The sequence below is a fragment of the Dermochelys coriacea genome, chromosome 7 (assembly GCF_009764565.3).
Source record: "Dermochelys coriacea isolate rDerCor1 chromosome 7, rDerCor1.pri.v4, whole genome shotgun sequence".
NCBI lineage: Eukaryota > Metazoa > Chordata > Testudines > Dermochelyidae > Dermochelys > Dermochelys coriacea.
Window position 1 is genome coordinate 119,317,509 of NC_050074.1, and position 14,959 is coordinate 119,332,467.

General features: G+C 44.5%; 1 protein-coding gene across 2 annotated transcripts in view; it reads left to right on the forward strand.

The window, feature by feature from the left end:
- Positions 1 to 14,959, forward strand: part of SORCS1 (sortilin related VPS10 domain containing receptor 1) — a 444,317-nt gene that overhangs the window by 356,448 nt on the left and 72,910 nt on the right. For both annotated transcript variants that reach the window (XM_043518946.1, XM_038411260.2), the window contains exons 10-12: positions 4,808 to 4,954; positions 11,687 to 11,789; positions 12,063 to 12,139. In XM_043518946.1, coding sequence (XP_043374881.1) covers positions 4,808 to 4,954; positions 11,687 to 11,789; positions 12,063 to 12,139 — 327 coding nt within the window. The remainder of the gene's footprint in view (positions 1 to 4,807; positions 4,955 to 11,686; positions 11,790 to 12,062; positions 12,140 to 14,959) is intronic.

Below are 14,959 nucleotides of genomic sequence, written 5' to 3' on the forward strand. Positions count from 1 at the left end.
GAACCCTGCATTATACCCACCCTGGAAAGCATGGGGACATATTTCCATGCATGGGCTACCTGCACCACTGTCTTTCTGCTGCTACTCCCTCTTCTGCACACTGGAAGTGGGGATATGCTGGGAGGAGAGTGGATGGATGGAACCTTGCACCAGCCCCAGTGTACCCAGCGCAGAGAGGGAAGTAATCTGCACCAGCAAAGGGATAGCAGGGGTTATTTTCCTCCTAGAGCAAGGGAGAGAGAAGGATCACTTAAGGTACACTGTTTCTGGAACACTGCAGCTACACACTGTCCCAACTCAGACTGGGTAATAGAGTTATAATCCACCCCTTCTGTAAATACCTGCTCAAAGTCCTAATAACTGATCTACTGGTGAAAAAAAGAAAACCTTAAAGCCAAATAGTGTGTTTGTTTTAATGGTGCCCATACATTGTCTAATATGCAGCATGTAGAAGCACACGTAGTGTGTAGTATGTGCATAGCTTGTGGAAGTGTGTGTGTTGTATTTGCCTTGTGTGTGTGTGTGAATCGTATTCAGTGTCTATGATCAGGTAGGGTATGTGGAATATGTTTGTGCCTGTCAGTATGAGATCTGTACAGACTGTGTGTCTGCCTGATGTGATTGTGTAAGCAGTGTGTATGTGGTATGTGAGGTGCAGGTATCTTTTTGGCATGCCTGAATATGTGCACTGTGTGTGGTGTGTGCACAGTGTATAGCAGTCTGAATTGTGCACAAAGTTTGTGTCTTTTTGGTATAGTGTGTGTTTGGGTCTTTCAAGTGTCAATGCATCTGGTGTGGGCATGTATGCAGTGTGTCTCTTGTATGTGTATCTGTCTTTGCTGTGGGGGTATATGCAGTGGGGATATATACAGTGTTGTGTATATGTACACAATGTGCGTGTCTCCCTGATGTGGGTGCGTATATACTCTGTGAGGTCTTTCCCAAGATAAAGCTGTCTAAAAATGACAATATAACTTGTGCTTGGCTTGCTTTGGAAAAGATTCTGAGTCCCAGCCTATGACTGGAATCGTAAAAGAAGAATTCACAGGACTTCAGAACACATTTATCACCTGAGATATAAAATGCTCTTTAATCATTTGTGGCCAGCGTCTCACAGGGACTATAGTACAACCATTTCGAGACAACAACAAAGGAAAATGCAAATGGAGTTATTAGCCCTGGTCTGTGCTAGTAGAGGCAGACCTATTGTTACATTCTCAGCCATCGCTATTTACACGGTGACACAGGTCGCCGCAGGACACCTTTTCTATTTTGGTATCTTTCCATTTCTTCAAAGACACCAGAAATAATCTGGGGGGGAAAAAAACCCAGGTCAGATGTAATGATTACATTTTAAAAAATGCATTATCCTGGCTGTATTTATAGCAAATATTAATTTTCTAATTAGTTTGGCTCCATTATAAGGACCAGATTTTGATCTCCTTTCTCCTGGTGAGCAGGAACTTGGGCTCAGGTCCTCAAAGATATTTAGGCGTCTAATACCCCTTGAAATCAATGAGAACTAGGTGATGAAATACCGTTGAGGCTTTAAGCCTCAATCCCCAAGCAGTCCCACCTGAGAACTACCTGAGGGATACAGTGTTGTTCAGTGTGAGTAAGCATCAGACCCTCCATGAAGTGGAGGGTTGGACTAGATGACCAACCCTGATATTCTATGATTCTAAGTGGGATTATTAGAAGAGTAAGGTGCTACTCCTTGTCAGTAAATGCATCAGAGGCTGGCCCTGTGTGAGGCTCACATGTCACGAAGGGCGAGGCTCTGCCTCCTTTACTCACGCTGCATAGTAGCTCACTCCATGAGTAGTGCCACTGAAATGGATGGGACGGTTTGTGGCATAAGATGTTACTGGATGTGAGTAAAGGGGCTGGACCCTGTTCCAAACAGAATCGTTCCATTTCTTGCAGCAGAGGTAAGGTTGGCCTTATGCACAAACAGAAAGGGGTGCTAGCAGCCCTGATATTTTGGAGGCCTTGCACTCCACTGCAAACTCTAGGTCCCTTTCCTCCCAGCTCCCTCCTTCAGCAACAAGGACTCAAGGACTGATTTCTCATCTACTGACACTTCGAGGTAGGGTTGCCAATTTTGCTTGGATGTATTCCTGGAGGTTTCATTAAAGATTAATCTTTGATGCTGGCAGACTCCAGGACAATCCCTGGAGGGTTGGTAACCATAGTTTGAGGCTCTGTTTTTGCTGGAGGTCTCTCAAATCATAATGCCGTCTCTGGGTGGAGAGAAACTAGAGCTTGCCAGTTCCTCCCTTCTCTATGAATGGGGAGGAGGATTGGGCCGAGTGAGTTGTCCCCTGATGCTAGGCCCCTGCTCCAATGGAAGGTTCCTTTCTTTGAGAAGTCAGAATGGAAGCAGGGCCCTCCCCTCTCACCATGTCATTGGGCAGGGGAAGGCGCCGATCTTCTCAGTGTAGGTGTTGGGGTAAAGATGAGCCCAGGAGAGGTCACGATCCCACTGGCTCATCTCTCTTCTTCATGAGGTGGGAGAAGGACTAAAGACTGGGGTCTGACTGAGGACCACAGTTCCTATACATTTTGGGAGGGATGAGACCACGATAAGTCACCCCCACTTCTCATCCTCTGTGGAGGGGCTACCCCTCTATCTCCCAGGGCAGGGAAAAGTCCATGTGAAGCTGGGGTGTCCCAGAGCAGGATAGCGTAAGGAAAAGGTAGGGGCCTCAGGAATGGTGGAGGAATCACATGATGCAATATTGTTGCAGGACTGGAAGGGACAAGCTCCATCATGGCAGGGAAAGCCTGAATGTGGGACCAGGTGTCTCAAAAGTGGGCTGGGGCCACATGCTTGGAGGATGTCTGCAGCAGGGCAACCAGTTTGGGTATCACGGGGGGAAGGGGAGAATGCATGGTGGAGATTAATGACTCAGGAATCGGTATGGGGAAGATCAGCATATATGGCAGGTGAAGTTTATGCAGAGAGAGTGGGAAGTGGCTTCTGCGGAAAGGATGGGCCTTCAGAAGAGGCGTGGAGGGAAGCCAGTCCCCTCACTATCAGGTACCGCATAACATCTTCTGTGTGTCTTGCTACTCTCCACTACTATGAAAAGAGCCAGCCTCCCTTTGTGGAACTTCTCCTCCAAACTCGTCGTGAAGTAAGTTGAGGGCAAAAGAGCTCTTGATTCTGCTGCAGGAGTTTGCCCTTTGGTGTCAATTAAGTAATAACCGCTGTGAATAAAATGGCCTGACAGCTGACACTGTGCATCGATTCCTTGACTTCCCTGCTGTCAGAGCAGGGGTGGAGTGGACACTTGAACCATCCCGATGGCAGATAGCGGGTTCCCTCCCCCCTCCAATCCCATCATAGGTCACATAGTTTATAAAGACAGGTTTCAGAGTAGCAGCCGTGTTAGTCTGTATTCACAAAAAGAAAAGGAGTACTTGTGGCACCTTAGAGACTAACAAATTTATTAGAGCATAAGCTTTCGTGAGCTACAGCTCACTTCATCGGATGCATTCAGATGCATCCGATGAAGTGAGCTGTAGCTCACGAAAGCTTATGCTCTAATAAATTTGTTAGTCTCTAAGGTGCCACAAGTACTCCTTTTCTTTTTATAGTTTATAAAGCAACAGCCTAACATACTCGGTCTCAAGCTACAGTGGATATTGCACTATTTATTTTCAGTGTGTTGAACAACCTGGAATGTTTTGCAAGGTGCATTGAGCAAAACAAAGATATTTTCCTGCTTGATTCTCTATATGTAATCCATTTTTTAACAATGCAACATAGCAACTTTTCACAACCCCGATGGGATGTTGGGTATGGGAGCATAGCCTTCTGGGTAAAATATTGGACAGGGAGTCAGAAGATCTGGTTCTCATTTCTGACTCTACCACAACCTTAGGCAAGTCACTGTAACTGCTCTGTGCCTCAGTTTCCCCACATGCAAAATTGGGATAAAAATACATGCAGGGGATTCTAAGGTTAATATACTATGGTTAATGAAGAACTTTGAGATCCGTGGACAGAGGACACAATAGAAATGCAAAGTATTAATTTATTATTGTTTTGTTTTCAAGGGAGCAGTTGCTGTGGTTGACTCAGCAGAGAGAAATGAGTGATTGTTCCTTGTGTATTTCCTTTTACCAAAGAGAGAGGTTGTCACCTTGTACTGAGTGTTACCTACATCATTTCAGGTTTCCACACTCTTTTGAAAGCACAGGCTTTCTCTCCCATCTGCAGCACTTCTCTGTGTTGTTCCAACAAAGCCCATAACTTAGGCAACCTTAGGCAAGTCACTGTAACTGCTCTGTGCCTCAGTTTCCCCACATGCAAAATTGGGATAAAAATACATGCAGGGGATTCTAAGGTTAATATACTATGGTTAATGAAGAACTTTGAGATCCGTGGACAGAGGACACAATAGAAATGCAAAGTATTAATTTATTATTGTTTTGTTTTCAAGGGAGCAGTTGCTGTGGTTGACTCAGCAGAGAGAAATGAGTGATTGTTCCTTGTGTATTTCCTTTTACCAAAGAGAGAGGTTGTCACCTTGTACTGAGTGTTACCTACATCATTTCAGGTTTCCACACTCTTTTGAAAGCACAGGCTTTCTCTCCCATCTGCAGCACTTCTCTGTGTTGTTCCAACAAAGCCCATAACTTTCCTCCTGTTAATACCCATTGGCAATTCTCCCCCTAGATTTCATCACACGGATGCTGTGACTGAGTCCCTGTAGGGTTTGACGGGTAATCACATGTGCACATCAAAGATTGGAGTCCAACTGATATTTTTTTTTTCAGCCATGTCAATTTTTCCTAGGTAGCAGGGATAAAGGGAATGTTCTTGGCTAACAAGAAGATTGACAACCAAGTGAAAACTTTCATCACCTACAACAAAGGAAGAGACTGGCGCTTGCTGCAGGCTCCAGACACTGATCTGAGAGGAAACCCTGTTCGTTGCCTCCTAGTAAGTACTGCTTTAAAAAACAACAACAACTTTCCCCCAGGTAACAACACAAAGATGATACGGGCTTTTAAACAATAAATAGGACTGGTCTTCAAGGCTATGCTGTATGGCACGGACAGGAAGCTTCATTACAAGGGCACAGTGATGCTAGGCTTGGGCAACCAGACATTACGGGAAGAGCCGGGCTATTTTATTTTATTTATTTATGTATCTTTAATGAATGAAATGTTCTCCAATGAGGCTTCTTTCTGCAGAGCTGATGATCTCCTCTGAGGCAGCTGGTTCTGTCACAGTGTTGTTGAAATTCTGCACACTAGGCGGGGCAAACGAGCTATTTGTAGATGCCAGCAGGGGACCAGTGCAGGTTTCAGGAAGGATCTTCCTGAGATAGGGCAGTCACCAGAGATGGGCACTAGCTGCAGAATTAAAAGGGGGATGGGGGCTTTGCCATATCTATTATAGGTAATTTATTATTATATGTTGCTTGTTTTTCACTTATGTTACATAGCCAGAGACTAGGGCAGTCAACACATTACAAAAATCTGTGTGTTTATATATAAAATCGTTAGCAAAACCAAAACTCAGAGGAGTTTCTATGGAATTTTGCAGCTGTTTCAAAATAAATATCCTAGTCTCATCTCCCATGCCCATACAGAGATTGGAATAGTAATCTGGACACCCCCACAGCTCTGACTGTTGGGAGCCAGTCAGGATCAGGAAGCACTTCCCATAATGGTCTCGCTGTTCTTGTGTCTTTGCTGTAGCCACCTGCTGTCTCTCATCATCGGCTTTGACGGTAAACTCTTTGGGGCAGGGATCATCTTCTCATTGTGCGAGTACAGCCTCTAGCACCATGGGGCCCCGATCCCTGACCAGGGCCCCAAAGTGCTACGGCAACAGTATATAATAAACAGCTGTGGTAGGTGCATGATGTCTGCCTGGAAGTGCTTACAGTCAAATCCAAGTGGATTTAGATCCAAGGGTTCTGGTTCAGCCCATTATAAATATAATGGCCATTTGCAAAATTCAGATCTGGGTCAGGACTTCGGTTTGGGCTCATCTCCTGTAACACAAATGACGTACCCCAGCAGAAGTAGCCCAGCTCATTTGCAGTGGGGGTATGTACTTTCTCAACAGGGATTTATTAGCCTATTTACAGGACAGTGGGACTTTCACACAGAAATGACGGAGACATCAAGAGGAGAAGGTTACTAGGGTAGCAGGACGTCCCTCAAGGGGCAGATTAGATCAGCAAAACAAAATGCAGATACTTCTCCAAAGGTTATCTGAGCCTCTTGGGTGTGCAGAACCGAGCAGGGCATCTCATGAGAACAGTTTCTCCTGTAAGATTTTCAGGACTTGCTACTTCTAGTCAAGGCAAGAAACATTTACAAAAATACATACAAGAACCCAAACTCTTACTGGACAAGTCACTTTCCCCTCTCTGTGCCTCAGTTTTCCCATCTGTAAAATGGGGATAATGATACTGACATCCTTTGCAAAGCACTTTGAGATCTACTGATGAACAGTGTTGTATAAGAGTTAGGTGGTTATTATTATTGTGTTTTAGTACTTCTGTTTTTGCAAAATTGGCAAGAACTGGGGGCAGAGGGGGAGTGGAAATGAAACGTAAGGAAAAATAAGTGGATTTTGTAGGCCTTCAGAAAAGTTGAGATTTGAGTTCTGAAGAAGGTAGGTTCTTATTTTATCCACACCATTTAGCTAGCCCCTAATTGTGGCACATAAGAGGTGGGAAGCTAGTGGACAGAGCCCTATGTTTTTCCCACTCCACCTATGCTCCTTGCCTCCCTCTCCCCAGAGAGCCAAAGTTGAAATGAGCAGCAGTCCTGCAACAGGTTCTTCAAAGTAATGGAGGAATCCGAGAGCTATAGGAATGTCTGGCAGACTGAAGGAAACTAGGGACAGGATTTTGGAGGGTTTGGGGTCTGGTCTGGGAGCCCAGTCCTGTAAGACTGAAGATAAATCAACAGCAGTTTCAGCTTCTGAATTTTACATGTAATCATACTGAGTATTATATTTTTATCAATGGTTAAAAACCATTTTCCACCAAATGCATCCGATGAAGTGAGCTGTAGCTCACGAAAGCTTATGCTCAAATAAATTTGTTAGTCTCCAAGGTGCCACAAGTCCTCCTTTTCTTTTTGAGAATACAGACTAACACGGCTGCTACTCTGAAACCTATTTTTATCAATTGTTATTCTATGTATTACAGTAGCACCCAATCAGGATGGGAGTTTCATGGTGCTGGGGAAACTCTGTTAGGTATATAGTTGTTATGCTCCCCATTTGACAGCTGGGGAAGGTGTTGCACTGAGTTCAGTGGGGTTGCCCTGCTGTGAACGAGAGCAGAATTTTGCCTAGAGAAGTTAAGTGAGTTGCTCAAGGTCATGCAGCTGGACAGTGTCACAGCAACAATTATCCCTGTAGAGCTATTTACCCTTGGCCCCAGGGTCAGCCCACTGGTCTACACTGCCTCACCAATATCCTGGCTTGCTTTGCATCCTGTTGCAGAGATGTAACAGCTGTCATGATACCTGTAGAAACAGCCCACAGCTTTTCCCAGTTTGTAGCTGAGTCGCCAGTAGCCACAACATAGGTTACCTGTGCCCTTGGGCTAGAGAAAGGATTTACAAAGCGCACAAGTTTAGAAACACTGACTGCAGTGCAATGGTTATGAGCCATTTACACTGGGGAGAGGGCAGTTCATGATGACAAAGGGTGGTTGCTCTTTTTTTTGCTGTTCTTAAACACTCTCTTCTTAAGAACTGGATAGCAAAGGTTTGGATAAACTCATGATTATCAACAGGATCATAGCTATGCAAGCCAAAGGCAACATCCGGCTTCATCGCAGACAGTGCTGTGGCTGACTGCACGTCATCTGACAGCAAGTTGAGAGGTGATGGGGCAGGAACAGAAGCTGGGGAACTCAATCTTGCATGAAATGGCCATGCTGCTGCCCAGCTATCAATTTACTCCTGACTAATATGAGCAGTAAGGTCAAGGGGGGACTGCACAGCCAAGCACCACTTTGTACTCTGGATTCCATTTAAATTTCTTCACACGAGCTCATTCTCCATCCAAATCTTGCCCCATTTTCCCCGTTTGCTCTCTTGACTGATGGAACAAGCACATCATTGGTTTGTTTACTTCCAGTCTGTGCAGGGGACTATGTCTCCTGTTTAACCCACATCCCGTGTAGCCTCCACTTAGTGCTGGAGAGCAGCAACCTTGCTCTCCCTGCCATGCATTGGGTTGGGAACTGGATGATCTAGGCCTAAATATCAGGCCTGATCTAATGTCCATTTGACTCTGTCCACTGATTTCAGTCGGCTTTGGGTCATTGCCTCTAGGAGTAGGGAATGGGAAGGAATGGGGCCATCCCTCACTCATCTTACAGCATTGCACAAACTGGCCAGGTGAAATACATGGTCAGAGGGGCTTGTTTGTTTTTTAACCTTCCCCTGGAGTGTCAAATAATAGAAACAGTTAGGATGCCACACCCATTGGCTAAGCCAGTATGGACACTTCTTCATGCTTAGGTATTAGCAAGGGATGGAATACCAGAAGATCAGGGACCAACTAGGGCACAGAAGGTCTGGATCACAGGTTGAGCTAGAAATGTGTAAGGAAGGAATTAGAAGAAACCTGAACTAAACGGACTTACTAGGACATGTGCTGGGACAGGTCTTCTTTCTGAAAGAGCCAGCTGCCAGTTTTCCTTTCGTTGGTTGAATAAAAGTGAGAGCCTTGTAGCAGGGGAGAGTAAAGGGGGAACTGTACAGAAAATGGACTGGTGATGCGAAGTAAGAGAGCAACAAGCTTTGAGTCAGAGGAGAGACCCAAGCTGTTAAAAATCTTTTTTCAATTTTGGAGCTAATGGCAATGAGATTGGCACGTCTTGAGTCCTCACGCTGCACAGAGTCACAGAAAGCAGAGCACCGAGATTGGCTGAGCAGAGCTGCTAGAAATGTAGTAGAGACTTGAAAATAAACCAGGGCTCCATGGGGACATTTTGATCAGAAGGAGCACAGGAAAAGGGACTTGTGGAAGTGCTATAGAAATAGGATATTGTGCCCAATCGAGGCAGGGTTTTAGGCTGGGGCTTGCAAAAGAACCTTAGGGTGTTAGTTACCCAGCTTCGAGTGGGCACAATGGGGTTTGAATCCATGACTAGGGCTCCTAGGCACTACCACAAAATTAATAAATCATAACAACAAATAATGATGTCTCAGTATCATATGATAGGCTGTGCAGGGATAGGCATAAAAGCGGAGACCAGAAGCTGGTGTTTGATGCGGTGGAGAAGGGGGAACCAGTGGAAGGAAGCAAAGAGGGGGTCAAAGTGACGAGCCAGGATACCTTTGCATGGATGTACATGGGGCAAGAATGCATTTGTCAAAGCCGGAGAGGGGAAGGTTGCAGTAGTCAAGATGCAAGATGATGAGAAGCTGAACAATAGTTTTAGCTGTGTGGATGGAGAGGAAAGGTCAGCTTTTAGGTGGTGCTCTAATCTTGGTTGGGGCCTCTAAGCATTACTGCATTATGACAGGCAGCATGTCAGCTCTTGCACTGGGGCCTGGGTCTTAGTACTTGTTTTATATACCCTGAATCTATGTAATAATGATGGTAATAATAGTTGGCTTTTATATAGCACTTTCCATCAGTGGGGCTTACACCTATACAATATATATCTATGAAGTGATACAAATACAAGATAAAAGGAAACCTCAAGCAGCATAATCTAAAAGGATTGAAGTCTAAGAAGCGAGCTAATCTCTGTTGGAGTGGGGGATTGGGTGAATTACTTTCATTAGCTACCATCTGCAAAATGCCAGAGGGCGACATTAATTATTTTGATTTGAAAAACATGTTCCCCCTTTAGCCCTTCAGAATGGATAGAATTTAAAAGGAAGAATCCCTTGTCCCTTACTGCCTTTCTGCTTTAGCCAAACTGGGTTCTCTCCCTAGAATCCTCCTCTGGATTGCTGTGAAGTCTGACCTTACAAGACTATCAGCTGCGGTTATGGCGTTTGGCATATTCTGCTTGTCTAGTGATGCTCCCACCCTGTCATTTTCCTTTGTGTCACATCAGCAGGAGTTCACCTCCCTCCTCCCAACACGGCCATTGGGCTCACCTTTGCAGGAGTGGTACTTGCTGACTTTGGTGGTTGACATCCTCATTGAGGGACTCGCATTTCAAACTCTGAGAGGCACAAGTATGTCCATGACAGGGACAATATTATGCTCCAAGTGACCTTCCTGAACTAGCCAAAGGAAGGCCTAAAACAATGCTTACCATTAACAGATTGGCATTTGAAAATAGCTTGCTATGCTACAGCATTGCAGATACATTCTTTCACTCAGTAAATCACAACTTTTCTAGTATTCACTGTACGTCTCATCCATGTCTAACTTCTATGAATCGTTTTGGGGCATGGTGCCCATTCTTTGGTTAATCATGATCTTCTTCCCACTCCTAGCAGGGTATTGGAGGGCGGTGGGTGTACCTTTGTTTCTCACGTATGCTCTGTGGGGTTCCTCCAGTCTTTGCAGATGCACGTGGTAGAGATCGTACTTACATTCACTCTGTGGTAGTGTTATCATTGGACCAAATCCTGAGAAAGGAGCTGAGCCGCTCCAGTTCCTGTTAGTTTCAGTGGAGGCTTCATGTAGTCTCATCTCTCTAGTTTGTCTGTGTGCCACGCACTCTGCAAACATAGAAGACCCATCCCCTGCCCTCTACATCCTTCTCCCACCCTCAGATCTTCATGCCTTCTGCCATGTGCATGGAGCTCTCCCCTAGTTCCAGTCCACCAAACACACACTCTCCCCTCATCCAAACCACCCAGATTCTCATTCTTGCTGTTCTACCCCTCCTCTGCCCTTTCCCTATTCGGCATTCTCATCCCCTCTGGGTTTGGTGCTCTGGCTTTTTGCAACCTGTGTAAAATCCTCCAAAAAGATCCATGCTCACAGAGGCTCATTGTCTCCAATTGGACACTGCATGGGAGTGAGGGATCTTGAGTGAGGATCTGTTTGCAAGATTGGACCCTGAGACTGTAAGCTCCTTGGCTCAGGATATCTATCCTTTTAAAAATAATAATAATAATAATAATAATGAATGATGAATAATACCAGCAGTTGCATGCACAATGTAGCTGTGGCATCTAAAAATCTTCCCCTCTTTATTTTTTTCCTTACAATTTTGCCTTGTTACTATGGCATGGAACGAATCTCTTTAAATAAAAGGAATCAAAAGAGTGGGAGAGAGAATCAGCTTTTCACTGCCAGGATTTGAGAGACAGTTTGGGGTTTGCCTTTTCATTAGACTTCCCATGTCAGTACATAGTGACTTGCAGTGCTTCGCTCACAGAGCTGTGCTAATGGTTTCTTCAGACCTTGTTACACTGTTGTTCACAGACTGGCTGGCACACGTCCCTTGGGCTAGCGTTCCATTTGCTTCCAGCTTTGGGGTTTTTTTTCTATTTTTCAATGAGCTTTTTTTTTTTTTTTTTTAAAGTCTTCAGGAGAGGAGTAAGGAAAGCTAGGTTCTCACAGATTGTCCACAATAGCAGGGGACCCCTTCCAGTCCTCTGTTCTGATGTTCCATGGCCATCACTCTGATGTGCAAATGCCCATTGGGAAGGGAGCATGAATGGGATGCCCTTTATGACTTGTCTCTTACCCCCCAACCCCACTCTTTTTCTCCAGCCCTATTGTTCGCTGCACCTTCACCTAAAGGTTTCAGAGAACCCCTACACTTCAGGAAACATCGCCAGCCGAGATACTGCCCCTAGCATTATCGTGGCTTCTGGTATGAAACATTCAGTTACTATCTATTGTCCATAAATTGTTGTATATATCAGATTCCACCTATTGCATTCCCACTGTGTATGAAAATAGAAGTATTTGGACTTTGATCTTGTAATTAAGTTTCCCTGCCAAACTGAAATCACAATTCTTCCCCCTCCCCAACACTGAAATCCTTTGCTTAGGAAAAGGTAAAAATCCATTTGTACCACTGAGGCAGCTCGCTTTCTGATGTCCTAAAATGTTGTTGTTGCACTGAATCAGGTTCTCCTTACAGGTAACATCGGTACCGAATTGTCAGACAATGACATCAACATGTTTGTTTCATCGGACGCTGGGAACACATGGAGACAGGTAAATAACGTGAAGCACAGCCTTGAGTGTCAAATAAAGGGAAGGTGAGTTGCTTTAAAAAAGCAATCTGTTTTTTTTTCTTTTTGGTGGCAGAATAATTGGTACTAACCCAAGCGAAGGGTAATTTTTCCTGGCTTTTTCTGACGCTATTTTCTGTTAAAAAGTGCGAATGTGCCCCAGCCACCAAGGCTGGTATTTTCAAATACAGCTGAAGGGAGTTCGGTTGTGGCTTTCCATGGGAATTTAGATGCACTAGAGTTTTGGGTGGCTGGAGCAAACATCTAGAGAAGGAAGGTCCAATGGTAGGACACTTGCATAGGATTTGGGAGAGCCAGGTTCAATCCTTGCCATAGACTTCTTGTGTGTGTGTGCAAATTACTTAGCTTCTATGTGCCTCGGTTTCCCATCTGTAAATTGGGGATAATAAAACTGCCCAGCCTCATGGAGGTGTTGTGAAGATAAATTAAACCTTGTGAGGCATTCAGATACTATGGCATAGAAATTGCCACAGTGGATCAGGCCAGTTGTCCTTGTTGGACCAGTTGCTTCTAAGGAAGGAGTTAACCTTGGAAATGGAAACATGTCCATAGACCCGTCCAAAAGAGGAAATTTCTACCGAGCCCCTGTCAGTCAGTGGTTGGCTTGTTCTGGGAAGGGGATATAAACCCTCGTGCTTTAGGACCTGATCCAAAGCCTGTTGAAATCAATGGGAGCCTTTCCATTGACTTGAATTGGCTTTGCATCAGGGCCTTAGATTACTAGCCCACTTCTAATGAACTTGGTTAGGAGGAAACTTTGCCTTTGAATACATTATCCCATAACTGCCTACTCCAGCGTTTCTTCTCTGAAACATCTAGTGCTGGCCACTCTGAGACAGGATATTGAACTACAGGACTTGATCCAATATGCTGGTTCTTTCATTCCTGTGTTCCTAAGCATGGATGTTTGGGTCGCTTACATTTTGTATCCTGTCTAATATAACGGTATATATTCTTAGTATCCATATAAATGTATAGTTTTTTCCCCAATATGATTAAGTTTTTGTCCTCACTAATATCCTATGGCACTGAGCTCTACAGATTAACATGTGCTTAGTTTAAAAAAAAACTTCCCTTTTATTAAGTTTTCTGCCTTCCTATTTCATTGGCAGACACCTTTTTTCATTTATTATGAGAGAGGACAAGTGCTGTCTCTTCTACCTTTCATATTACTCTTAGTTATACCCTTGTATGAACCTCAACTGTTCCTCTCCCTTCTGATGATTACACCCTTCAAACAGTTATCAAGAATCCCCATCCAGTCCTTGGTCACTAGCACGACCACTGCAAATACAAACATAGTCTCCAAAATACAAGGTCCTCTCTTACACGGACAGCACAGCAGAATCATGAGCATATTTTCTTCTTGATGGAGCACATCAAGCCAAGGACTTAACCTGAAAGAAGATGGATGGAGAATGAAAAATATCTCCTGTTCTGCTCGGACTATAAATCTCACACACAGAAAGCAAAGGCTCATGACACACGAATTAGACACTGTGATTACTGAAACAAATGTGTTTGCCCCCTTCCCTCCCCACTGTTCTGCATCTTAATTAAATATCCCTTGCTTTGAGAGCACGTCACTAATGACACTTAGCAATCAGGTAGAAGGCTGGATAATCTAATGCATGGCTGCTGTGCATCATTAAATATGTTGTAATAATTAGCTGGCATTTATTTAACATGCAATAATTCTCATACATTGAAATTTAAGTGTATAGTTAAGTGTTTTTAACAACGCATATAGTCAGTCTTGGACTGGCAGTTGCTCTGCCTTGCAGGAGAGATGAGTTTGGGGGTGGGGAGCACCATTGCTTGGGCCCTGACTCTGAAGTGTCTGATACTGGCCACTGATGATTAGAAGGTGCTGGATTCAAGGGACCACTGTTCTGACTCAGTCTGGACATTCCAGCATTCCAGTGTTAGCATGGCCTGGAAGCAGTGGGGAAACGGAGAACAGAGTCCTTCATGTTGCTATACAGCACCTCCCTTCCCCGCAACCCCTCCCCCAGAGATCAGCATTTATGGAGTTTGGATGTTGCTCCCATTTTAAAAAAAGGAAGGATGAGTCAAGCCGATGTGAGCAGTGGAGAGGAGTTCCGAAGGTGACTAGAGGGAGAAAATGGCAGGGATTTCCAGGGACACTCACAAAACTATTTCTCTGTGGTACTGACCTGGCCCGCATCTCTGCAATATCTGAGCGCTCACACTATTAGTGTGTTCCTCTTCACCACAACCCTGCGAGGTAGGGAAGTGCTGTTATTTCCATTCTATGGGAACTGAGTCACAGAGAGACTGAGTTGTCCAAGGTCAGACAGGGAGTCTAGGGCAGACTAGGGAAATGAACCTAGGTCTCTCAAGTCCCAAGCAAGCATGAACCACTGGACTGACTTTACTTTCTACTGGAAATGTGCCTTTATTCTTGCTGGACCTGAGTGAATAATTAATCAAATGAATAATTTGTTTGATGGATCTTCTCACCTTTTTGTTGGGGAAATGGCTGCAAACGGATCCTGGGTCTCCATCATTTATTTGTTATTCAAGAGCATTTTACACAAACTCCTTTTCGTTCCATGGCTCGCTATTTGAAATCCAAAATTCGAGCTCTGTTGTGATTGTCACAGAGTAGCATATGTTCTCTCTGGTTGGAGGAGTGCAACTCTTATGATCAGGTGTGTACATTTAGAACCTGGTCTTGTGTCATTGAAGTGGATGGAAGCTTTTCCATAGAGGTCAATGGACATGAGATTAGACCCCTAAAATCTGAAATCCTAAATTA